We start from the raw sequence: 27,383 nt of genomic DNA on the forward strand, positions 1-27,383 counted from the left end.
AATATGTTGATATCTAGCTTGTGTACAGTCGAACAATCGACGTAGGATGCATGCACAAGTAGTGATGAAAAAAACATTCTTTTTTTTCTCATAAATAAAACACATCATATCTTTTTCTTCACCACTAACCAATCTCTTATAGATCACATCGTATCTCTGTACAGTTTTTTGGAATGGTCTGCGAACAATCATATCATTACCATTTGTATGCAGATGTGAATTATTTGGTTGCTCGTTTTGAATATTCCTATTTTGCAGATATTTGTTTCAAATAATTTTTGTCTGATGTGTTCTTTCATTAATGCTTGCCATATTTCCTGGTGCTCTTCACTTTTCACCACTATGGGGATGTATCTTCCTTCTGTGAAATCTCTGACCCTGCATTGTACATGGTGATGTCAGAAAGTTGTAATTAGTTGATTGGCACAGAGGAGCAGCTACTGTAGACAGTATTCTGGTTTTACAGCAGGAAGAAAGCCTACAGGAGTGGGAAATAAACTAACCGATCGCCCTTGTAGAGCAATAGGAAAAGGCACACATGATCATTTGATGAAATAAACTTACTTAAGTTTTACTTACTTAATTACTTAAGTTTTTTTATTTTACAATATTGGTTAAAGACTGGAAAACATTTATCTTCAAAATCTGTATAACTAAAACATGTGAGGAAAAACATTTTTTTTTTTGCACTTGTACACATTCTGTATATTTAGGGTCACAATGCAATTATTGGTCCCTGATCCCTATGGAATAAGAATTCCTGCAAGTTATAAATATGAAGAATGAGCATTAACATTTTACAGTAGTAACTTAAAATGCATACAGGAAGCACACTATAGTTTCCCTTTAGCAGAACATAACTGTTAGTGTTTAATTGTTAAGGCTTGGTATATGTGTCTTTCCTAGACTATTGGTCCCTCCTGGAACCCTTCCAATCTTATCTCTCGGTTGGAAGTTGTGCCTGCCACTGGCTGGCAGGCTGGTATTTTGGCAGTAACATAGTGTTTGTGTTTTATGCTCTGGGAGAATGCCAGGACTTGACCCAGAAGAAATTTAATTTGAAAAGAACAGAAAATAGCTACATTAAAATCCTGTCACTGGCAATCATTTATAATGCACCATCCTTCTTAGATGGAAAAGCCAATTTGAATATTGTTTCCAAACTACATATGTGTGGAAACTTGTGCGCTGATGGGCAGGATTCTTTAGGTTTTGTTTTACAGGACACATTCAGGTTTAGTCAGGTTTAATTCACTAAGGCATATGGCAAATAAAAGCTATCACTGCACTTACAGACCCCAACAGTCTAAAAGTTGGAGTGTTCCTTCCTAAAATATAACTAAAATCTTCCTTTAAAAATTGCAGCCGCAAGGATCCTTAGTTGCAGAAGACACCGGCAATGCCCCTTAGGCAGTAAAATAGCCTTACCTACCAGATCTCAGTTTTTTAAAATTCTCCCTTATCCCCATTCTATTGTGGGCACTGACATTTTCTTTTGCTCCTTCTCTGGGTGCCCAGTCTTCAGGCATCTTGATTGGCTGGGATGACATACCCTCTGTGCATGTGTGCAGAACTTCATTCAGTCCCGGCATCCTGCACATATGGTATATGGTCTTTCTCCTGCCAACCTCGAAGGTGCGTTTCTCCCACTGATATTCAAAATGGTAATTCCGGTTACAATTAAAGGATCCAGAATGATGCAAAGTTTGAAGAATGCTTTATTAGAAGTTTAGGGCAAACACTTTTACTAGTGTACAACATAAGGCTGCAGAATTTACTAACACATGTCAATTTTATCCAAACTGCTGAGCCTTATATTCATATATCACATAACAGTAAATTTAACTGGTTGCCCAAGTGATTGTTCGTTTCAAAAGGCATCTGTCGGCTCCCAAATACTCACCTTAGCTGTACTCCCTTACATTTCCCTGCTTTCTTGCAACTGGCTAAAAATATCCATCTCTTCCAGGAACGGGGGTGAGCATGTGACCTGCTTCCCCATTGATGGTGCCTGTGCTTAGAAATCAGTCCCTAAGTAAATGACTCTGAAAGTATTTCTTTTTTATATATCCTATTTATTCTATTCAAGTGCCTGCTGTAGAAAGGAGTTAGGAGCTGTAAAGTAATACTGGTGAATATAAAGTGTTGCAGAAACACTATATTCCTTCCTATTACTTTGCCCTGTATGAGAGTTTTTTAAGCATAGCTGACGGATTTGTGCCACATGTTTTCTGTTTGCTTGTCAATTAAAGCTAGTAGTAAAAAATTTGGATTACTTAAAGATTTGATAGAAGATAAACACAAATGTATAATATAACATGAAAACGCAACCATATCCAAAAAAAAGCCTAAATCTCACCTGGTATGACTGTAACACTTGCAATGTTGGTAAGTAGATATGCAAAAATGTATATGGTGTTCTGTAATTGGGTAAAGGATGATTCAAACATAAAACTTTAGTAAAGGCTAGTAAAAAATGCCCTAAAATAAAAAAGGGCTTAGCTTCTTTTGGTTTTGGGATATCACAGTGTTCTGCTATGTGCATCCTGCTCATCTGGCATGTTAAAAAACTGTACTGCAGTGAACTTTGCTCTAAGATATATTAAAAATGACCCCTCACCTTTCCTTGGTAGGTGAAAATGAATCTTTGGTTCCTGGTATCAGGGCTGATAATTTAATTACATTTATTTCCATAGGACTTTTCTATACATGGGTTTGATAGTCTGGTTTGCTCTGCCTATTAGCCTCAAATGTATTTATTTTTAAACAAGCTATTGTAGCGAAAGGCTGGGAAATGGTGCATTATTAAAGAAAAATTTGAACACATGATCTTTTTGGGTTCAAAAGACTGAACTTAAAATATATATTCTAATAATATTTGCTCTCCTTTGTTTTCTTAGTGTTATAAAGTCTTATCTTTAAAACAGTTTTTTTTACTTTTTCAGGAAAACACTTCTTGCTGTCTTCCTACCACCTCTCTGCATACCTGACATAAGCACTTTGGCAGTGGTACAATTTCTCTTTTTACCGAGCTACTAGTTTATCATTCTTTCTCCCCAAGTGCCCCTGAACTGGGATTAAGAACTAATTTATGTGTCCCAGGTCAATGCTTTGAATGCTTCTAATTACTATTACCAGTTTCAGTGGTTCGGTCCACTTTGTTCTGCTATTGCTCATCTCTACTCTGATAACCAGCACTGCATGCATGGCAGTGCTTTTGTTTTATGTATTTGCCTGCAAAGCATACATCTGTTGTTTACTGTGTTACACCCCTAAAATATAATATTTTATTGAAGAGTAGAGCCAGCTGGACTGAATCTTTCATTGGGGGACCCTATAATGGTTTTGGATTCATTGTTTTTACTTTATTTCAACAAATGTGTGTATTGTCCCCTACCATTGGTTATTTAGATATGTTTTTACAGATATAGACCAAGTTATCATATATGATATAAAGGTATATTTAAATTTGTATCTGGAATTTCATATAAGCCATTTAGGTATTTTGGTTTTTCATGCCAAAAATCAAACTTCTGCCCAGATTTATTTATTTTTTTTGACAGTGTATTGGTTTCTCTTAGATATGAGTCCAAACATTTATCATTTTAATTCTGTATTTGAAATGTTAAAACATAAATTCAAAGCCTGCCTTTGCTGATGTTTCTGCTTTTCCCTTTGCTAAGAAGTGTCTTGTTTGGCTATCATTCCTGGTAACTTCAAAGTTGAACTAAACTTAGCTATAAAAAATTTTCATCACCTCCGCCAAAAAAATAAACCTACCTGACCGACTAAAGTGTAATAATTACACTTACTTCTCCTCACTTTGTCTAAGGTGCTGACATCTTTACCTAATCTTCTTCTCTGGATCTTTTAACATCTTGATTGGCAAGGCCAGAATGATTTAGCTCTTGCCATAGGCAATTATTCATTTCTGTTAGCTGTGAGGTATGCTAGGATACCTCGGCATCGTATGCTGAACTGTGCATGCACATCTCGCTGTACATTGAAGAAAAGATTGCGAACAGGCAGGTACGTTTATTTTATTGCAAAAGCAACAACACCTGTCCCTTCTGCAAAATTGAACATGCCTGGTCAGTTTTTTCACTGTCTAGTTCCACTTTAATACTGTCACTGTTTTGGAGCAGGTATACAGATCAGACATTCTCACGTAATTATTTGCATGCATGTGTAGCATAGAAATTTCATAAGTCAGTTACAGTCAGGCAACTATAATTTTTAGAAGACCTGCAGTGGAAACCTCCATATTTCACACACTATAGGGATGGACAAAATCACTGGAGCCAACACTGGGCTCCTGTGCAGAAATTACTTACTAACTTAATTTTACTCCTCCCCATTGGGAGTTCCTATTATCTGAGGAGGGTGCTGGGCCCTTGTCAGCGCCACACTTTGCACCTCCCTCTCTGCTTACTGGACAAAATATTGGAGGGGGTGACTTACCAAATGAGTAGTGTAGTAGTTATCTATAGAGTGAGGGTGCTTAGAATTTTCAAGCAATAGGGTGGCAATAAATATGCTAAAAAAAAAAAAAAAAAGCTAAATTATTTGTCATAGACAAACGTGTTGGAATAGGATATCACCCAATATTCATCATCAAAGTCTGACATTGCTAGAGTCCATCTGCCTTTTTGATAGAAGTGGCAATGTGCACTTTTTCCCCTAATATTTTTACTCTAGTGCAGAGTATATGAAATACAGTTTTAAAGGACAACTGCATATTTTCTGTGAAATAGGCATTTAAATTGCAACAGCCAACACAGTTATTGCTCAACTCCATGCTACCTGTATGTCCCCAGGCTTTCTGGCTTTTCAATCTACTAATTGGCCAAGAAAAGATCCAGGAGGCAGGAAAAATTCAAGATCGCGCTTAGGAAACTGCTGGGAGTGACTGAACAGGCTGGCATTCCCACACCTGTAGTGTAACAGCAGTGTTGCAGTTTTGTTGAGGAGTTGTAGCAGCCTACCTCTTTTTTTATGCTTCTATGCCTTTTGGCTAAGATCAAGTGAATTATCTGTTCTTAACAGTGATTAGGAGTGGGAACGACACTGCCATTCCTAGGACGAATGGCCTTGGATAAGTACTGACTTGCCAAATGTGAGACCAGATAGTGATTCCCTGTAAGGGGCAGAACCCAGGCTTCACCCCTCTGGACGGATGGCCAGAGAAAGCCAGTGACCACCCTAAGTTAAAGGTACCAACTACATAATTTCTTTCCCTCTTCCCCTCTTTCTGTGGAGGGAGGGGGGTGTGAAAAAAAAATGTGGAAGCCCCTCTCCTTCTGTCTTTATAGCCATGGTGATGAGAGTTTAGAGCTTCCTAGAATACTCACATCACGCATCCTAGGAGGCTTCAGGCTGCTCTGCATGCACAGAAGGATCCTGTTCTGTAATTGGGAAAAAAATGTGCAATAGGATTGGCACCCCATATACCCCAAAATCCCCCATTTACCACTGGCTATGTCACCCAATCTTGCACCTATGCAGTGCAAGGTGGGGTGACAAAGGCAGAAGCAGAAAGAAGATGCTGGCACCGGGAGGACCACAGATAACAGAATGGTGCGGGACGCAATCCAGGAAACCTCCGCAGGATCCAGGGATCTGCTGAAGTGTTTTTTTTTTTTTTTTTAGTTTAATTGTGCTTAATAAATGATAAATAAAGATTATTAAATGAATAAATGAGATAAAGCTCAAAAGGTATGAGTGCGCCCTCTAATGGCCATGCTGCCCCAGGCCACGGTTCGAGTGGCCTGTTCGGAAATTTGACCCTAGTTGAGGTGGAGGAGATAAATAGTATTTGAAGTCATCCTAGTTATGATGTCCCAGATAGATCTTGGGTGTAAGCCCCAAGTGAAAGAAAACAATGATTTAAAGCAGAGCAAATTAAAGCACATCTCTGGGCACATCAGGTAATATGTTGTTTTTTATCCTTTAGCGTTTTCCTGTACTAGCTCACCTGCTCACTGAACATGTGTCATGGCCACATCTGCTGCACAGTATCTGGATTCCCATACATCCTGGCATACAGTGCCAAGCAGTGTGTTTGTTTACTGTGCTCGCCCAGTTTTCTCTGTAATTGTTTAACTTGTTTGAGGACAAGGAAATCCGTGTCGCAAGTGTGATGAGGGAATAGAGCCAATTCAGGAAATGTCAAATTTCCTGCTGAGGAGTGGCTTTTTAATCCCTCAGCGATGACCTGTACCTAGTTATCCCAAAGCAAGTGCAGAATTTGAAGGACGAGTAGGCTGTGCCCATCTGTTGAAATACTTATAAATACTACACTCTCCATCATACATTTACATTATACATCACTGTGCTGTATCACTTTAAACTGGACCAGTAAGTCTATATGATGTAAAAGATTTTTATCCCTAGTATCTCTAATTTTTTTTCTTATTCTAGTCCCCCCAGTTCTTTTACAGTATAGAAACACCATTATACAAATTTACCTACAACTTGCAAATTTTTGGACACAGAAGACATTTCATTTTATTCTATAGTTATTGGTTTGTCAGAAGTTCTTTTACTTATAAAAGCCCATATTTAAATATTTGGAGTTTAAATTATTTTTTCAGCTCTTGTGAACATTTAAATGCAGATATTGCACTGTGATTGTGTGATTTTCTTTGAAATTTGTAAAACAGAAATCTTTTCTTCTGTATACAGATGAAATTTTGGACGAATTGGTTTCTGTGGTCAATAGTACAACTTTGGTTATCTTAGTTTTTTTTAGGACAATGTACTTATAACATGACTGAAAATTACTTCAGATATCACCTTTTTTTTATTATTATTGTGATTTAATTGCATTTGATATTTTGCTGGTAGGCACTTGTTTTGACAGTTTACTTATACGGTTTGTGTTTTTATTTGTAGTGACAAACAAGAGACCACCACAAGTCTACATCACCAAGGTTAAACAGTTTGAAGGTTCATCCTGCTTTGTGAGAAGATCTCAGTGGACTTTGGAACAACTTAGACAAGTAAATGGTATTGACTCGAATCGAGTAAGTAAGAGTCGGTAAAGTCAATATTTTGCCCACAGACACCTTTTTTTATTTTTATTACACGGCATACAAAAAAATTGCCTCTCCTACAATCATGGAGCATGCTCACATTCAATTTTCACTGCATTCACTGTAAAGCTTTCTTCAATCATCCAGTCATTTTTGGGCAACAATTCCTTTTTTTAAAATCCTACTTGTACATAATTTTTAATAAAAATATATTTACTTGTTCACACCCCAATCAATATGGAACTCACTTCTTAAGTGAACCACACTGTATTGATCCCATATTGCTGATAGACAGTCTACATGAAAATGTATGTTCTTCTACTTTTTCTTGCTTTTGCTTTTGTTTTTGGAGGAAAAAGTGCAGAAAACTGCCTGTATATTGCGCCAAAACTGAGGGGGCACATCCAAAATCCTTTAATTGTCCATCAGTGATCCTTTGGTGATTTCCTGGGCATCCTAAGGTTAGGAGTTTAAATAGAGCACAGAAACTTCATTTTTATTTTTTAACACTGACGCTTTTAAGATAAAAATGTTGTGAGCACTGGCCACTGCGCTCAGTTGACCTTTTTCTGTCCTAGATGCTGATTACTGATATTTTCTCATCAAGCAGGTGATGTTCTTACTTCTACTGCAAATGAGTTTAAAATCATGAATAGTCACTTTTGCAAAGATTTGTATCGAAGGATTCATCTCAAATTGTCTTTATAGTCCATGTATCCTGCTTGCAGTTTGTAGTTACCTAGTTTTTCAGCCAGTCATGTTCTTTGGCTAGTCATTAGTCCACTCTCAACTGTCTTTACCTTGTGATCTAAATACACACATTGGTTAGTAAATCTGTTAGGGATCCAGCCACCTGATGGTCTGGTTATGCTCTGGCTCCTTACACAAAAGATTTGTATATTGTTTTGACAGCATGTTCATCTTTTTTTTTTTTTTTCTGGTTGTTGCTTAAGAAAACAGCTGATTAGCACTGCCACAGGCGTTCTTAGTGCGCTAATTTTATTTCTCTATAGAGTTTGCAGATAACGTAAACGCCTCATTTGACTTGTATAAACTAATGTTTAGCGGCTTCAGCTGCTGTGCTGAGATGTGATTAGTACTTCTCAACATTGTTGTTAAATTGTTTCACATCTGTTTCCTGTTCAGTTGTTTCAAACAAGTGACAGTGTGGTGTGTATTTTTACAATAAAGACTTTCCAGCTCTGGGTTTAGGAGTCATGGGAACCATAGGAATGTTTTTCTTTTTAAATTGGCTTTCATTTTTTTTATGCAGTTTTTAGGTTTTTGTATACCTTTTATAACCTTAAAAAATCTGTCAGACACTTTTATAGTGGCCATTCTTTGCTTCCCAAAGTGATGCCTTATGCAGTTAATCTGTGTCATCACAGCTTTCGAAGAACTTGTTGTCAAAGGTATGAAAACCGAACTGGGTAAACACAGCTCATCCATTCTTTCAGATGCAAACTCTATATCAGAATATATATATGTGTATATATACGTGTGTATATGTGTGTGTATGTATGTGTGTGTGTGTGTGTGTATATATATATATATATATATATATATATATATATATATATATATACACATATACAGCATGAGCTGTATTAATCCAGTGATGTAGGGAGGAGAATATTTTGCCCTGAAGATATTGTTCCTCTATCTACAGTATATGCAGAATAATAGCAGTATTTAAAAAAAAAAAAAAAAAAAAAAATAAACAAGTGAATAAAGCTCAACATCATAGCTTATCATTGCTTATCATCAAAGCAATATCATAGCTTATATTTCCATGTAAGCAATTGTATTGGGAACACTTCACATTATTTTACAAATCAAAACCTGAAGAAAAATTATTTGTGTTATTCCTTTACTGCAAGTGAAAAAAGGGGATATTAGTCTGTTTACAGTAGTAGCAGTGTGAAGTTTAATTAGTAACGTCATTCATTTGTTAAAAAAAACAGGTGTCAATTACAGCCCTTATTTAAAGAAAGGGAAGGCAAGGAAGGAAAGAAATGTTGTACATGCTGGTTATAGTGCATTTCTTTTTGAAAATCAATAAAATGGGGGTGTTAAAGACATTTTTCAAAAGAACAGCATACTTTGATATCAAAAGTTGATTGGAGAGGGGAAACATATAAAGAAGTGCAGAAAAGTATAGGCTGGTCAGCTAAAATTATCTCGGATGCTTTAAAATGGCAACTAAAACCTGAAAGACATGGAAGAAACTACAATTTAAATCGATAGAAGAATAGCCAAAATAGCAAAGACTCAGCCAATGATCAGCTCCAGAAAGATAAAAGAAGGTCTAAAGTTACTTGTGAGTACTGGTACAACATTACTGGGCAAGAAGCCCCCGCAAAGTCCCAATATTAGAAAAAAAAAAAACGATCTGAAGAGGTTACAGTTTGCCAGTAATCAAGAACACATTTACTGGCCTAAAGAAAAATGGTGCAACATTTTGTGGGCTGATGAAAGTGCCTTATGACCCCCAAACACTGTGAAGCATGGTAGTGCAAGCATCATACTATAGGGATGTTTCTCATATAATGGCGTTGGGCCCATTAATCACATACCAGGGATTATGGATCGGTTTGAATGACGAGGTCATGTTGCCTTATGCTGTTGAGGAAATGCCCTTGAAATGGTTGTGTTGTGGTGGTGTTTAAACAAGACAATGACCCCTAAAACACCAGTAAGAGAGCAATGTATTGGTTCCAGACCAACAAGATTGACAATTATAGAGTGGCCAGCCCAATTCCCAGACCTTAGTCCAAAAGAAAAAATGTAGGGTGACATCAGAAATGCTGTTTCAGGTAAACCAAGAAATGCAGAAGAATTATGAAAATAGGTCAAATCATCCTGGGCTGGGATACCTGTTCACAAGTGCCAGAAGGTGGTCAACTCCATGCAACACAGATGTGCAGCAGTTCTCAGAAACGGTGGTTATACAATTAGATTATTCCCCTGTGAATTTGTCTGAAATTTGCGGACAGATGGTCAAATCTTTCTACACTTCCCATTTTGGTTGCTATTAAAACAAGGACCAGTTCTGTCTTCCAGTGGCCAATCTCAAAAGTCCACATGTGTCACAATAGAAATGCTGTCTGTATAAACGAAAATTATGAATGGATCTAGAGCAAATTGATGGGAATAATTTTTAAATAGAGCCCAATGTTCCGTGATTTAATGAAAAGCAACATATTGAAACATGTCCAATTACTCACATTTCAGTGTGAAATAAAAAAGGCACTTAACAGTTCAAATTTGAAGTTGTTTTTAAATTGTGAATTAAAAAAAGCTAATTCACTTTCAATTTTCAGTCATTTCAAGCAGCTGTCTAATTTGCTTTAATGCAAGTGTGCCCAACCTATGACCAGCGGAGCTGCCAGATCTTGCCCTCTGCTCAATCCCACGCTGCTCATTGTTTTGTGGGGGATGGGATGCGCGCATCTCCCTATTGTTTCTCTATTATGGTGCTACCAGGAGAGCTTCCTGAGCATGCTCAGTGTGAGCTCCCTGAGAGTGGGTGTGTACCTGGCAATCAGCTGTGGTTGCCCCCCACCCACCTTGTACTGTGAGATAATCCTAGCAGCAGCAGCATGAGAGCTGTATTTGTGTCCATGCAGCTGTCATTACCCCATGTAAAAACCTTTAAATCTCCCACAGCAGTTATCATAAAAATTGAAATTTCCAGGATTCCCTGAGAGCTGTTACAAAACCACATTTTAGCACCCTAAACAGAACAATTTGCCAGATATGGGGTCACAAGCGTGAAATCCTAAAATTCATATTTTCACATTAGGGGGGCTATTTCAAGACCAGTTTGCATGTTAAGGACCCCCGAGGGGCCACTTCCATGGCAATGAGCATTAGGGTAATGACAATTCGTTCTGTGCTGTGGTGCCCCAAATATATTTAAGTTCTCACTCACAAAACTTTAGGTCTGCGTTCAGATTGGCGGCGAGGTTGTGATGGGGTTACCGATTCCTGATGCTATAGAACCCTTGCCTAGGAAGAGAGGCTCCGCACCACTGGCTATCGCCTGGAGTCAAATTTGCAGACGCTGTAATGTGATGGATTGAGCGACTGCTGGAGTGCATGTCGCACAAAGCTGGCCAATTACCTTCTGTGAACCCTTTGTGACACCAATGCAGGATTGGAGGTGGAAGGGAGATATATTTGCCCAGGATTCCTCTCCTGTGTGAACTAGCAGGTGGAAGACTCTCACCTGTGAGATAATTAATGAAGAAGCACTGAGGGTGGGGATATAACATAGAGCCAGGAGCTCAGTCAGTAGTTCAGTTCTGCTTAGAGACACAGACAAGTGGTCTGTGTGAGGAGCTCAGCTTGGAGACACAGACGGGCTCTGTGTGAGGAGCTCTGTTTGGAGACACAGACAGGGGTTCTGTGTGAGGGAGCTCTGTTTGGAGACACAGACAGGGGTTCTGTGTGAGGGAGCTCTGTTTGGAGATACAGACAGTCGGTCTGGGTGAGTGAGCTCAAGTTGGTCTGTGTGAGTGAGCTCAAAAGTGAGTAGAAGGTTGCTGAAAGCTTGGTTTTTTAGCTTACAGGGAGAAGCCCTTCAGCTGATAGATAGGGACACCTGATGAATAGTAAGTGCCGGACAGGCAAGGTTTTCTTTTGCTGTTTTTGTTATTTTATTTGCTACCTTCAATAAACCTGACTGCAAGCCAGCTTAAGGCTGATACCTTGGTGTGTGATCTGAGTTGGATGAACCAGACAAGTGTCCTTTGACCCCAGCAAAGGCGATCCTGAACGTAACCCCTCACACCTTATTTTTCAGGAGATGTAGGAACCTAAAGATGTAGTAGTAATAGTAAGAACATGTACCCCTTGGCTATGTGTCACATGAATTCCAATTCTCTGGAAGTATCCACAGCAGAGCTTTTGGGGTACAAAGAAGTCTATAACTGACCGGATGCATTTTATGCTGTAGTTTCTGCTCTTTGTAACAGGAATGGTAAGGAGGGAGCAATATATGACCAGCCAGAACTGTATGATGATATATTTAGTTTTGTATCTTTCATTAATAAAATGTCACAATAATGAAACAAGCATCAAATGGTGAGAATTTGTCATTTGTTTTATTTGGTGCATGTACATTACAGTAACCAGAAACATTTCAATTTAATCTCATTTAAATTAAATCTATTCTAATTTTAAACATATATATTTAATGTTTGCTTGTATTGTGGCCCACAATTTTCTTCTCTATGTCAACAGTGGCCCCCCAGAGGAAAAAAGGTTGAGCACCACTGCTTTAATGCATCACTGACAACCTCCCCTTTTTTCGTTTTAGGAATCTCCAGAATTCGACCTTTTCTTTGACAATAGTTCAGATCAATGGGTGGCCAGTTCAGGTTCTGAAAAATTTACTTTCTTCCAAATCTTGCATCACACATGCCAGAGATACCTCTCGGACCAAAAGCCTGAGTTCATCAACTGCCAATCCAGACTGTTCTCAGGTGAGTTATAACCACTTCAATGCATCCCTAAGTAACATTGATGTGTGGATAGTGAGAGTACATTAGAGAGCCTGCAAGATCTGTGTGCCTAACATTGTTTCATTAAAAATAATTTTTAACAGACCATAGCTTGTTTAATGGTAGGATCATTTACTTTTCCCATTGACTCATCATAGATGGTCCTGCCAGTATGAATGTCTTTCTGTTTTTCTACAGGCCTATGTCAATGGGCCTTTGTTTACATGGGATACTATAGTATCTATAGGAATACAATACCTGCAGGTCAAGTGCACCTGTCGTTGATTTCTAAATGATCTCGGAAGCATCTTATACTAGGGTCAGACTAATGCAATGAACACAATGCTTGTGCCTAATGCAGCTGTTTTTAGACAGGGAGCTGTTTGTATGCTACAAAAGCCTTCAGTAATATCTGGATGCGTTCAAAGAAAGAAATGTGGCATAAGTAGATATTGCTTTTTTCCACTATTGTTGGAAAGAAGAATCCCTATCACGTTTTTAAATATTAATCTAGTTTAGTATTGGCTGATATGAGCAGCATTTATACATTTTTTTCATGCTTTAAGACCCCTTAGGTAGTAGGATAAATCTTGTCAGTTTTCAAAAGTATTTTTGTATCACAAAGTACAGTACTGAAGTGCAGTATAACTGTTCATTTACATTTTTATTTCAAATACACACATATTTTTAACCTCCATTGCCTGTATAAATTCCGAGAGTGTTTTATGAAGCCTGCCAGTAGTGAGTTACTACTACACTATGCGATTTAAACATAATGATTATATTTTATTTGCATTTATACTATATAATGCTTTACTATAAAGTTGTCCTTTATATATGATTGCATTGAGAAGTGCTATTTATATTTTATCCCAAATGTTATTTGTATTACAGGAAACAGTATACTTCATTCTGCTGCAGACAGTGTGACTAGTGCTGTGCAGAAAGCTAGCCAAGCCCTTAATGAGCGTGGGGAACGGCTGGGCCGAGCGGAGGAATCTACAGCAGAGATGATGAACAGTGCACAACAGTTTGCAGACACTGCGCACAAGGTGAACATAATATATTCAGGATCCAACTGCAGTGACAATGATGGGTGCAAATGATTATTTATAGAACAGTTGAGTGATAGCTCCCTTGTGATCTCAGCATTTCAGGAAACACTTGATAAAGCTTCTTGCGGTTCTTGGTAATGTAAATTCATTCACAGTGGTGGACAGGAAGTTTTACTAATGGTTTACTGTCTGCAGCTGTAAAAGAACATGAGGGGATATTGTCACAGACTTGATAGGGATGGCTTTCACATCTTTTCAGGGGGTTAAGTGATATACCAGTGATATATATATATATATATATATATATATATATATATATATATATATATACAAACTCCGTTGTTCTCAAAAGTTTGCATACCATGGCAGATTTTGTAAGATGTGTACCATTCTTTAAATAAAAGTTGAGGGACAGGACAAGGTAGAACTATTTGACAAAAAATACTAACTCTGGTTCCTGATGGCTTTTTGTTTCTGCACTAAACTTAGAGTGATTTCAATGTTCCTTATGAATTTAAAAAGGGCACACACAAATACAAAAACACACCTCTAAGCAGATGCTTGACAAATAAAAAAGGGTATTTTACTGACAGTACTAATGACTTGGAATGCTTGATACATGCTACTCTGTATTTTCTGCAAATAATGTCTCAGGTCATAACTTATGTACTATTTTACTTGTCTCCACAGCTTGCCATGAAACATAAGTGTTGACACTTTTGAAAGCAAGATACGTGTAACAACCCCTTAACTCCTGCCGAACTGTATATGCCAAAACCTCAGCACAAGGGTATAACCAAGTATATGAATCTTCTTATTTTGAATGGGACACCTACTTACCTCTTCCTGCCACTCACAACCTGCTTTTCAGGCACAAGTGGGTGCCAGTGCAAGGGTACAGATTTACTCTGGTAGGAGTACTGTACATAACATGCAGGGTACAGCTTTCATCAGCTTTATTGGCACCACAACTGCACGGACATTGGTCATTGATCAGAAAAAATGTTGCATTTCAAGACAGAGGAGGAAATTGGAATAAATATACAGAACATGCAATGGTAATTGTAATTACAAGTTAGAAGATGGCGAGCCACAAGTCTGCCCTAATGTGAAAGATGCCTCACTGTGCCACTAAAGGGACTGAAACTGGCTGGTTAGTGGGTAAACGGTGCTCTTCTAAGAATGTTTAATGAGTGAAATAAGTATTTGATCCCCTATCAACCAGCAAGATTTCAGGCTCCCAGGTGTCTTCCCTGTATGCAGGTAACACGCTGAGATTAGGAGCACCCTCTGTAAGGGAGTGCTCCTAATCCAAGCTTGTTACAGTACCTGTATAAAAGACACCTGTTCACAGAGCGTGTGCTACAGTGATTCTTCTGGTCTGCCTTTAAAGAACTACAATACAAGCTTGTGTAGCTGAAATCAACACTACTAGAAGGTATATGTTTCTGTGACGACCTACAAGGCAAGAACAGCAAGTGACACATCCAGTACAACCATCTATTACTTGGTAGTGTCCCATACTCTTTATCCTCTACACAAACAACCAAACCTGGGGCGTTGCTCAGACCCTATCTACTTGTTACCCTAGACAATCACAATATGTGCAATAGCACACATTCATACTCTGTAGCCAAGTTTGCCTCAATATAAGAAAGGACAGCATGTGCCCACAAGATTGAACCAAAATTCACTGTAATATTCCCTGCAGAATAGAGAGACCTAAACAGATAACATCCTACTTGAGGCTACAGTCTATGCAGGGAATGAAATAACATGAATTATGTGAACTTACAGCTGTTGGAACTTTTTGCTGGAACAATTCTCGGCATAAAGAGGAAATATATCTTCAAGTTCATTAGCAGCTCTAAAGTTAAAGGATAACTGAATCCTTACCCCCTGGAAAAGACTGAAACTGTACAATTTACAAGACACTTAATCAACTTAAGGAGTTGGTAGGTGCAGGTACAATATGCATGTGACTTGGTAAATAAAAAAAAAAAAATTACAATGATGTGGATACCAAAAAGAAAAGGAGATGATTCTTCAGTACTGGTATAGCATACACTAGGAATATACATCAAAATAAAAGAATTTATTAAAAAAATGTAGTACCAATTTTAGTACCCTTACATATATTTTTGTAATTTTATTAGGTATGCCTGTTCAACTACTTGATATTTGCATTATGGATTATTTCAGATGTTAACTCAAGAGCAACTGTGTGAAGCTATCATGCCAATATGGACCAAAATCTCTGAGAAAAGTTTCCATCACTTTGTTGTATCTTTGCCACAAAGACATGGTTATTCTAAGGGCAACCTGGTACTAGCAAAGTGTACCTAATAAAGTAGCCAGTGAGTGTTTGTGTAAAAATATAAACATACTTGCAAATGTACACATATTTACACATTAGAATAGGTGCACAAGGGTACCAACTGGGAACTGAATAGTAGAGATTAATGGAATATTTTGTGAAATATATCCATTGTCTCTGTGTGCTAATTTGTCACACAAATTCACAATACAAGTGGACTAATGCAAGTTGTTAACAACAGAATGTATACAAACACATACTTATATTATTGTTTTGACTGAATTAATTGAACTTAATTTCATTTTGATAATTTTGTATCTATTTCTAGACAAAGGGAGTGTATTATGAAGACCTGGAAGGATCCCTGTGCTTTTAGTTTATCCTTGTCCAAATGTTCCCAGGTACTTTCTGTGTTCTATGGGCATTACAGTCAGCAGATTACCTGGTTATAAAACAAGATTTTTTTTCAAACGTAAACAAATTGGGATTTATTCTAAATCTTATTGCTTCAAGTAGAAACAATTTATTCAGCAGGCATGAGTAAGTCAGTGTGTGGATAAATAGAGACAGCTTACAAAGCAATACGTGTGTGATATGTTTGTGTATACGGCCAATTTATTACGGTCCGTTGTTGTAGCTAATGTGTAGAGTATTGTAAATGAAGGAAGATTTGTAACTTATTTTTGTAAATAAAAATACATAAATTAGGATAAATTGCTGGTGAGGAAACTGATACCTCGCATTGTTGGTCTTCATGAAAGATCTGTGGTGGATATATGGATTTCGGGTTAGTGATAAACAATATATAAGAGACTTTTCTCCTCTGGCCAGGTTGCTGTAGATCAATCTAGTATTGTGTATTCTGATTTGCTAATGTTTTGAAAGTCTTCAAATACTAGCTGACAGAAACAATTACCGTATTTTCTGGCGTATAAGACGACTTTTTAACCCCGAAAAATCTGTGCCAAAGTCGGGGGTCGTCTTATACGCCGGGTACCAATACTTACCTGCAGCTTGTTTCACGTCCGGCGTCCCCGCGAGTCCTCCTTCACGTCCGGCGTCCTGTGCAGCTTGAGCGAGTCCTCCTGTGCAGCAACGCGAGCCTGCACAGGAGGATGTGAGCCTGGATTGGCTCTCCAGTTGAGAGCCTGGATTGGCTCTTCACTGGAACACGCCCATTCATTAAAGGAACGCGCCCATTCATTACTTAGAACTAGTACTGTACTGTTCCTTCTGCCTCTCAGTTCTCGCACAATAGCGAGATCTGACAGGCAGAAGGAACAGTACAATACTGGGCGTATAACACGACCCCCAACTGATTGGTTAGAGTGGGGGGTCGTCTTATACGCCCAGTCGCCTTATACACCGGAAAATACGGTAATATGATTTTACTTATTTGCAAACATGGTAAACTTTTTTTTTTCCTTGAGAGGAGTGTTAATGCATGTGTTAAGCAATTCAGTAATATTTGTTATATATTGTTGATACACAGGTAGTCCCCGGGTTACATACGAGATAGGGACTGTAGGTTTGTTCCTAAGTTGAATTTGTATATAACTAGGAACAGGTACAATATTTTAATAAATGCTATTAGGACTGATGTTTGTCTCAACATAATATTAGGCAGCGTGGTGTCACTTACTGTATATAATCCTCACTGTGAGCTAATCTCAAACAAAGCAAAATGAAGTCTAGACATTCATTAACTTCTACAGCAAGTTATGCTTTGATATGCAAAAAGAAACAACCGGAGTTTGTTTTGGTCATTTAGGAGTTACAAGAAGCTGCAGAAAAGGAATTCATTCAAGTGGATTGGACATCTTTAGACTTAACCCTAAATCATTTAGACCATGGGGAGAGGATGATGTCTTGTATTAATCCTATCTACTACAGCTCAGGTTTGTGTCAATAGAACTTTATCCGCACCAATTACAATATCTGATGGAACCCATCAAGGGTGTCCACTTTTTCCCTTATATCTTTCTTGTCCTTGTTCCCTTTTCTTAGTTTAAGCACATCCTGATATTTCAAGCCTACTTATTGACACAGCTCGACCACAGAAAGTAGCATCATTAGTAGTTGATTTGATCTATTTTATCCTAACCCAAATTTTTCACTCCCCAAATTTTTGGAATTTAGACTGGATCTCAATCTAATTTTCAAATTACCAGAATTTAGAGGCTCTGGTTGCTTCCATACCCCAGAAATATTTTCTATGCACTAACCATATATTTGGGAACCTTCATGCCAAGAAATCTTACCTATCTTACCTGGTTTAGGAGATCTAACATACTCAAATGAATATTTTTCTATATCTCTTTAAGTGCTTTCAATAAATATTCCTGCCTCATATTTGTATGCAGTGAATGGGATTTTTGTGTAATTCCTTTGAACCTATTAATCCCCTGGACTCACTTAAATGTCAAATGGATACTTGTTTAAACTAGAACAATATATTTAATACAAAAATTGCAAGCGGGCAGGTTGCCTATTGCAAAATGAACAGGTAATGTCCCTTAAGTAAATATACCTACCTACTTGTTCAGGAGCATTTCTGTAATTCTGTAATGCCAGCAATAAATCAATGACATTCCAGCCTAGCCATTCACGATGACTGATTATCCTGAACGCAGAAAAGGACCAGGTAAAGATACCAGGACAGAGGTAAAAGGTGTCTATTTGAAAAATAACAAACAGGCAGATAGGTTTATTTCATTGCAGAGGGGACAGGGCAATTTTTTAAGTTTAGTTCTGCTTTTAAGCTTCATGGAATGCTGCAGCTAGACTCATACATCCTTCCCTTCGCTCCTCCTCTGCTGCATCTCTTTGTAGTTCTCTCCATTGGCTTCCATTTCACCTTAGAATCAAATTCAAGCTCCTGTGCTTTGCCTTCAAATCCCTACACAGGTATTGTCCTACTTACATTTCTGACCTGGTAAAAAAAAACGCACCCTGCCGCTCTCTCCGCTCCTCCAATAACCTACTAATGACTTCCTCACTCATAACCTCATCACACGCAGGGATACAAGACTTCTCTAGAGCTGCTCCAACTCTCTGGAATGGTCTTCCTCGTCCTATTCGGCTTGCTCCTACATTCTGCTCATTTAAAAGAGCACTCAAAACCCATTTTTTCAAATTTGCCTGCCCGTCTTCTTCTGTTTTTTAAAACCACCACTACTTCCCACCACTACTAATCTCCCATCCTATTGTGTGAGAAATTCCCCCACCTACTAGATTGTAAGCTCTTCGGGGCAGGGTTCTCTCCTCCTGTATCACTGTCTGTATTAGTCTGTCATTTGCAATCCCTATTTAATGCGCTGCGTAATATGTTGGCGCTATATAAATCCTGTTTAATAATCATATTAATTAAATGGATGCTTTGCAAAATCCTGTTATACACACTTGTTTTTTATAAACTGAATTCTGTGTGAATAAGATCTAAGGGTCACAATATCTCTTTAATAGAAAAACACATTCCTGTTAACATATGAGACAAAAACTTTAAAATAATAATTTTGCCATCAATACAGCAATCTAACACCTCAACCCTAACCATAAAGCATACTCTCCATACCAAAATGAAGTAGACTGCGTAAGGATTTTGGCCACATTTCAAGTCAATAATAGATGACCCACTTCTAAATTATATGACGTATATTGCAAAAACAGTACAGGAGAATATCATACAGGGCACTTGTTGGTGATCTACAACTCCAAAATAAAGTTGGTTTGTGTAGCAAAGCAATCCAAGATACAAGTATAAAAAAATAGTTATGATGTACCAAACCCCTAAACAATATTCTAGATTCTATTCAAGATTCTTCCCTTGCTTGGTGCTCTCCTGATACAGGGACCGGTTTTTCAAATCACTGGCACAGAGATGCAGGTAATGTGATGCAGCTCCAAGCAAGGCAAATGCTACAAAAGTATACCAAATAATATTAATATTATTATTAATATTATTATTAATAATAAACAGGATTTATATAGCGCCAACATATTATGCAGCGCTGTACATTAAATAGGGATGCAATTAATTTACCAGGGTTGTTCAAAAAAACAAGCGAGAAGGAAAAGGTAACAACATTATGTTTCCCTTGCAGAAAATCCTAAATATTTGTCTTTTTTATATATAAACCTTGTTCAGTCCCCTAAACTGCAAGTGGGCTGCTTTCATGACCGGAAAAACATCCATTTGTGGTGTATAAAGTACACTGGAACCTGTTATAACCTGATTGATATATAATGTTCTAAAAGGGGATGTACTTTAAATGCAGCGGATATTTCTGACTCTAGGCTATTTCATAATGTAATTTTATTATAATATATCAAAACTAATCAAATATTTCAAGCCTTCAAGAAATTCTGTTCAAATAAAGCAGATTTTTTTTTAATAAACATTTTTAAGTATATTTCATAAAATTTTAAATATATAATAAATGGCAAGAAAATTCTAATTAGGATCTTTTCATATTTTATCATTTTTTCTTTAATCATTTATATTACTCAAAAGATTATTATAACAAAATCATGTTCCATATTCTACATTCTTTCTTTCCTGTGGTGAAGTATTAAGGTCAGGATGAGGTTATCCCACTCCCACATTCCTGTTGGGCGAGTCATGTACTTTAAAAGAAGAGATGTTTTCACTTTGCCTTCAGTCCAGGAATGCACAGTAGCTTTTATTTTTTATTTTATACAAACTGCAATGTGTTCAAGAATATTCAGGGATTTTTTTGTGTATTTCATTCATTATTTTGTGCACAAAGTATACTTATGCCCAGCTGACACAGGCAATAGGTGTGGAAAAGAATTCATAGCCTATATAGCTCGGCCATAGCTCAAGCATGGCTCGGCCAGACCATTGTCCTGATGAGGTACCCATTGAAGAGTAATCAATAAAAATAAATTGCTGGCAGTTTAAAGACTGTAGCCTAGTTTTAAAGTTTTCTAAACAAGGGTTTATCCCCTGGTTGGCAAGGACTGGGAATAAAAGATGGATTAGCACCTGTAGAAAGTGAAAAGGGGGATATTGTTCTATTATTGGTGTTAGGGGGAGGAATGATCATTGGTAATGTCAATAGCAGGGATCAATTCCCATCATTTCTGTCAATGAGGGAAATAATACCCCTTCTTTGGTGTCATCAGGAGAAATAGTGCTCTATTTTGTATCAGTGAAAGAAACAGTCCTCTAATTATTGAGGTCAATGGAAAAAATAAAAATGTCCCATTGTTATATAACAAGAATAATGCATCTTCCTTGGTGTCTCTAGAAGAAATGGTCTCCCAATTGTTGACATTATAAAAAACAAAACAAAAAAACAAACCCCATCCTTGGTGTCAATAAAAGGAAAAATGCCCTATTGTTGAAGTCAGTGGAAGGATTAATGCCCCATTGTTGGTGGCAAGGGGAAGACATAGTGCCCTGATTTAGGGAACCACAGCTCTAAACACTGCACTTACAAAATAAGTGTTTAGTTTCATTGTTGCCCCAACTGAAGAGATTTCACATAACGTACTGTCCCAAAGGAAGTGAAGGGAAATCTCCCGATTGGCTCACAAACAGAATTAAAAGCATGATACTAATCTTATGCATTTCCTTTTCTGTTCTTAACATTAAAAAAATAATATATTACCATTCATCTAGCATTGGCAGGTATTCCATATTGAGGTTAACCTAATTACCCTTTCTATACCACTTTCATTACCTCCAGTTACACTTTACCAATGCAGTGGGCATGTCAGTTTTGTAAACACATGGTTAAACTGGCTAGATGTAACAAGCCTTGCCCTGACAACCTGTTTCTAATATTGATTGCCTGGTCCATTTTACAATCTTGGTGTAATCTATCTCACTGGTTATAAAAGGCTTTGAAATTTTGTATTAAGTCTTAGGGCTTTTTTGGTATTGTTTTTATTACAGCTGAACCAGAGAATGCATTCTGGTAATTATATTTAGGGGTGTATGTGTTGGTGGTGCACCAGTCATTTCCCTTTTTGTGTGTGTTTATTATATCAAGGAAATGTAACATCTGGCTAATATCAGGTAAGATTCTATCTCATTGCAGACTAGATTATTAAATTATTATTATCTTCTGTAATATTGTAATCTGCACACTTTTTTCTTCTTCTGTCATTTCGAGTTATAGGAGTTGTCCGAATGATTGCAGCACACAAAGGTCACTTGATGCTGATAACTAGTCATAAACAGAAACATGAAGGAACAAGCTGAAACTTTTCCACAAGTACCATACTAAAGTTAGAATGCAACACTCGTGATTTTGAAGGCTAAATGTAAGGGGGCAAAACATGACTTTTAGAAATACTAATCAATCTTTCCTGACTATATCTTTCTGTCACCAAACAAATTTCTGAGGGTATTCCAGACCAGTGTTTCTTAACCAGGTTTCCTCCAGAGGTTGCTAGGGGTTCCATGAGGAATGAGCAATCTGTGACTTTCAGGTCAGTTTAAGTGACCGCAATGATCTTTTTGGCTATCTGTAAAGACGACACTCTTCCCACTTACTAGCAATATACAAAGCATTCGTCTGATCAACCATTATACTTATCTCCTGTAAGCTGCAGGTATAGTGGTTTAGTACAAGGGTTCCCCTGTGGTAAGAAACACTGCTCTAGACTGTAAAACGGTACAGAGTAAGAGAGTAGGAGTTCTTATCCCCTTAAATTTTACCATGCAGATGAGTACACTGTGGTCATAAAGGGATTGATATATGGTCAGCAACCATATCCCTCTATATAAACTTATGTAGCAGTTGCAGGGAAAGCGATAGATGGTATATGCATTTTTCTTAGATTTCTTTCCTCTGCGCCGCTATTTTAAAAATCCACTCCAGGATTTGGTGTTCTCCCTGGGGTAATGATCAGCAATTTTTTGTGTTATAGTTAGTTGCCCATCTAGTGGCAAGGTATTTGTTTATGTTTGATTTTGATGCTTTTTTGTAAACAGTGTAAATAACCTGTACAGCATAAATACTGTTGGTGTTGGTGAAAATAAGAAATCCAGACTTGCTTTATCCGCACTTGTCCCAGAAGGGTTAAAACGCTTGCTTTCTAACCCCTATGCTACAAGTGGTAGAGGCTTGCTTCCAGCAGTGAAAGGGTGCACAAGCAGTCTGTTCTGAAGTCCAACACCTGAATGATGGAGAAGCTGCTGAAACTACTAGTTTTGGTTAATGACACTCAGCAACAGGCTTTTTTTAGGGTCCAATAGGTAAGGACTATGTGGGGTACCTATTGGACCCTTACTTCATGTGCAAATGTATTAGCTGCTTGATTGTCTAAAGCCAAACCTTTTGGTCAATGATATACAATTGTATATCTCCCAATGTAATCTGCAGAATAAAACTCAGTTTTACAGTGCAGGACATTGTTGTGCAGAAAAGCCTTCTGCCAGTCTCCACTGTGCCCCTTCCAAACACAGGACTGAGGGGAGTGCCTTTACTGCCTCAGTCTGGCCTCTGAGCCTTTGTATCCTTTTTTTTTACTGTGTATTCATATATCATTACCAGCTCTAGGGGCATTAAGTTAGGGGGTAAACGACATGACTATGTGATGATGCACACCCATTAATGTTTAAACCCACAAAAAACAAGCTACATTTTTTTGTATTCTCCATTTCATAAACATATATTACTTTATGTGCAAACTATAAAATGACCATTAGGTGGCACCATTGTCAAATTAAACTTTCCCATTCAAAAAATAGTTAGCTACTTTTTGCCAACTCGATTTTTTCCCCAGAGAGCAAATTATTTAGGTAATTAAGCCAAAAATAAAAAAAACATGCTTTAAACTTTGAATGTTGTTATGTCATTGTCATTGTGAATATGCACGGCTGTTGATTCTGAGGAGTTGCATTTCTGATAGTAGAAGGTGTTTTGTTGTTTTTGGGAAGATATAATTTTGAGTGTGTGTGTGTGTATATATATATATATATATATATATCATATTTGACAGGATCTCATGATCATCTCTTCATACCTTTACACTCTAAAGCTGACATTATGAAAATATCATTATATGAAAAAGGTTTCAGGTTTTCTGACAGATTTATGTCCAATAAAAACATTTAGGTTTTAAACAAAACAAGCTGTTTCATACCAATGGTCCATTCATGTACAGTACAATCCTAATTCTTTCACTTAAATCTGTTGTAAAATAACCTGTCATTTATTATGTACAATAGCCATTCATAAGTATTTTTATAGAATGTAATGAATGGGAATGGTAGTTCACAGCTGTAACCTGATTTTCCAAGAAAGATCCACACAAAAAGGCTAACAGATTTGGAGTACAGTACAGCTGCCAGTTTCCCTTCAGTTTGGAAATTAAATGTTATAGACATCCAATTATAAATAGACCCTTGTATATTAGGGGCTTAGCCCACCCCTTATGGTATATTATAAAATATAAATGATAAGACTGACAGAGGGTCAGTAGGAGAGGAGGGAGTTAAATGTAAAACATGAAAAACCTTACTGGAAATATAGTGGGGATACCAGTAGCATATATTAATATTTATATACAATATATTGATATATATAGGGATTAGCTCAGACCGCAGCTAGTACGCTTCCCACCAAAAGGGTTTAACAAACACAAGTCTTTATTGGGATTACTAAAAAAACAGCTTCTTTCTAGCAACTCAGGGGGTAAAAACAAAACAGAAAATCGCTTACTTCAGCCTAGTGGTGTATTTATCCATAGTTCATCAGAACATTCCCACGATAAGGATGAGTCTAATACAAGTCTCTCATGAGGGTCCAATCCCCAGCCTGGGGTTTCCATAGTCCATAAATCAATGAAACCAATTCCGCATCAACAGCTTCCCATGTAATGGCAACACCATAACCTTAGACAATATATTGAACCCTGCACGTTACTGTGCATGTGTGGGAATCAATTGCTGCATATGCACAGTGGGACAGTAGAACATTTGCTGACACCCTTACTGCACTTTAGCGCAGAAAATTTTTTAGTCAGAAAATCAGTTCCTACACAAGCGCAGAAGGACCTAGTTTTCTGACCAATCAACTGCTCATTTATGAGATTCAATTCCTGAACATGCGCACTAAGGCCAGATTTTCCGACATGAGATGCATGTAGAGCTATGCATATGTGCAGTAGAACCCGCTCCCATATCCAGAACAGTCCTATCCTACCTATTTAAAATTTCTTTAGAAGGTGTGCATTCACTGGCATTAAAAATTCTGCACCAGAGTTACCAAGGAAGAACAACAATGAAGAACTGTTTCAAATGTTTTCATCAGTAATGCTTCACAAACCCATCAGAAGTAAAATATAGATGTGAACTTTTTATTATAATCATTATTCTGGTAGGGGGAATCATAAATTCAAAACAGCCCACAGCCCAATGTATTATTATTCCATGTTCAAAGTTTTAACAAAAGAAAACATTTGGAACCTGGACACTGGAAAGTCCAGTATTGTAATTTAGGGTTGAATATAGGTTTAAGATTCAGGGTTAAACTATTCAGATGCTCAAGAATTGGTGCTGTAAACGATCATTATTAATCATTTTCAGTGACTGTAGCTGTGCTATTGAGTGAAGAAAGGGCAGGACGAGTGGAAGGCTCCCTGCTACATCCTACCCATAAACAATTAGCAGTTGATAGTTTAGGGTACATATGCAACAATTATTTTGGGTGATAAAAATTAAGCTAATGTTACGAAGTGGGTTTGGAGGTTTTTTTTTGACCATACTGTTTGATGAAACACTTCACAGTAGTTTCTAATGATCTCATGAAGGTTGCAGTAGACAGAAATTTTAATTACATAAAAGGGTAGACAACCCTTTTATGTTAACTGAAAAATTATTATTTATTTTTTTTTTTAAGTGCAACACTCTTCTTAAAAAAAAAAAAGGGGCACCGCCCTCTAATTTTTGATCGTCATGCGCAGAAGGAGCTTTTTCATGGGGGGAACAAAAATATGTCAATCTCACGCATGCGCAGTGAGATTAGCAAGTTTTTTCCAACCTACATCACCCAATCTTGGGCCTGGGAAGAAGAAACCAGAAGAAGATACGAGGATGGTGACGCCAGGACGGAATCTGGGATGATGCGGGACCTGATGGAAGAGACCTCCGTAAGGATCGGACTGCCCTGCGGGATTGAAGGAAAGTGGATTTTATTGTTATAGGCACTTTTGGATTTACTTCCTCTTTCAGTGTATTGAAGTCACTGAAGAGGTATAATAAGACTATGTACATCAGCTAAGATGTGTTGATGCCAGTTTCTCAGTATTTCATACAGAACCTGAAAAGGAAGTTTGCAGGTTCAACTCTCGCACAAGTGCAGTAAGATCTGATTTTTTGCCAATCCTACTGGGCATGTGCGGGGGTCATTTACCACACATGTGTAGTAGGACCCAATTTCTCTTATCCCTGTTGCACATGTGTAAAACTTGATTTCTGCTCATGCGCAGTAGAACCTGCTTTTCTACCAGCCTAACTGCACATGTGCAGGGATCGATTCTTGCATATGCGCAATAGGAAACAATTTTCTGACAGCCCTACAGCACATATTTGGAAATTGATTCCTACACATGAGCAGTAGAATGACAGCGAATATGGTGGACTGATAAAAAAAATTATAGATTTAACAAGGAGCAACAACGATGAAGAATTATTTCAAATGTTTTCATCAAAAATGCTTCACAAACCCATTAGAAGTAAAAAAGATGTAAACTTTTCATTATAAAAAATCTAATTAAACTAGTAGCGGTATTTAAGAATTCAAAACAGTGGCCTGACGTCCAAAGCAATTATTTCATATATATAAATCAATTGAAAAGAGATGAAACCTGGAAAGCCACATATTGGAGTTAATATTTTATTGGTTTGGGATTCAAGGTTAATTTGTACACACAATAAGGAATTACAAACTACACAAACTCAAGAAGTGGCTAGCACCCTGCTACATCCTCCCCATACACAATAAATAGATGTCCATTGTTAGTAATTGAATCATTAAACAAACTCGGGGACAGCTGTACATATGCTAGGTTTGCACCTGGAACAATTAGAAGCTTTAATTTTGAGCAATAAAAATTAGTCTTGCATACAAAGGTTTAGGGCAAGAGGGAAGGAGGTTTAGAGATAGGGGGACATTTTCAATTTTTTTTGTTTTTTGATTTTATTTACCCATACTCTCTGATAAATAAAACAAGGTCACAACAGATGGTGCTTCACCTTTTTGTAAGATGACTTTCTTCTAATTGTACTCTCCTTCCTACTTCTTCCAATGCAGGAGAAAGACAATAAACTGAACAATAGATGGCAGGAAAACACTTCACAGTAGCTTCTAATGATCTCGTGGAGGTTGCAGTAGAGAGAATATTTAGGAGTATTAAAGTCACTGAAGAGTTATGGCCTAAGAAAGACTATATATCTGATAAGCTGTGTTGTTGCCCAGTTTCTCTGTATATC

The 27,383-nt window shown here is 37.5% G+C and overlaps 1 protein-coding gene across 1 annotated transcript; it reads left to right on the forward strand.

Annotated features, from left to right (window-relative positions):
* Positions 1-6,779: 6,779 nt before the first annotated feature.
* STXBP6 (syntaxin binding protein 6) lies at positions 6,780-14,778 on the forward strand (the record flags this gene model as incomplete). The annotated part of the gene is made up of 4 exons (XM_072427631.1): positions 6,780-7,025; positions 12,358-12,523; positions 13,436-13,593; positions 14,287-14,778. Coding segments are annotated over 4 exons (594 nt in total), but the record flags the coding sequence as incomplete, so codon positions are not given.
* Positions 14,779-27,383: the final 12,605 nt, after the last annotated feature.

Source organism: Pyxicephalus adspersus, chromosome 12 (assembly GCF_032062135.1).
Source record: "Pyxicephalus adspersus chromosome 12, UCB_Pads_2.0, whole genome shotgun sequence".
In the NCBI taxonomy this organism is placed as follows: Eukaryota; Metazoa; Chordata; class Amphibia; order Anura; family Pyxicephalidae; genus Pyxicephalus; species Pyxicephalus adspersus.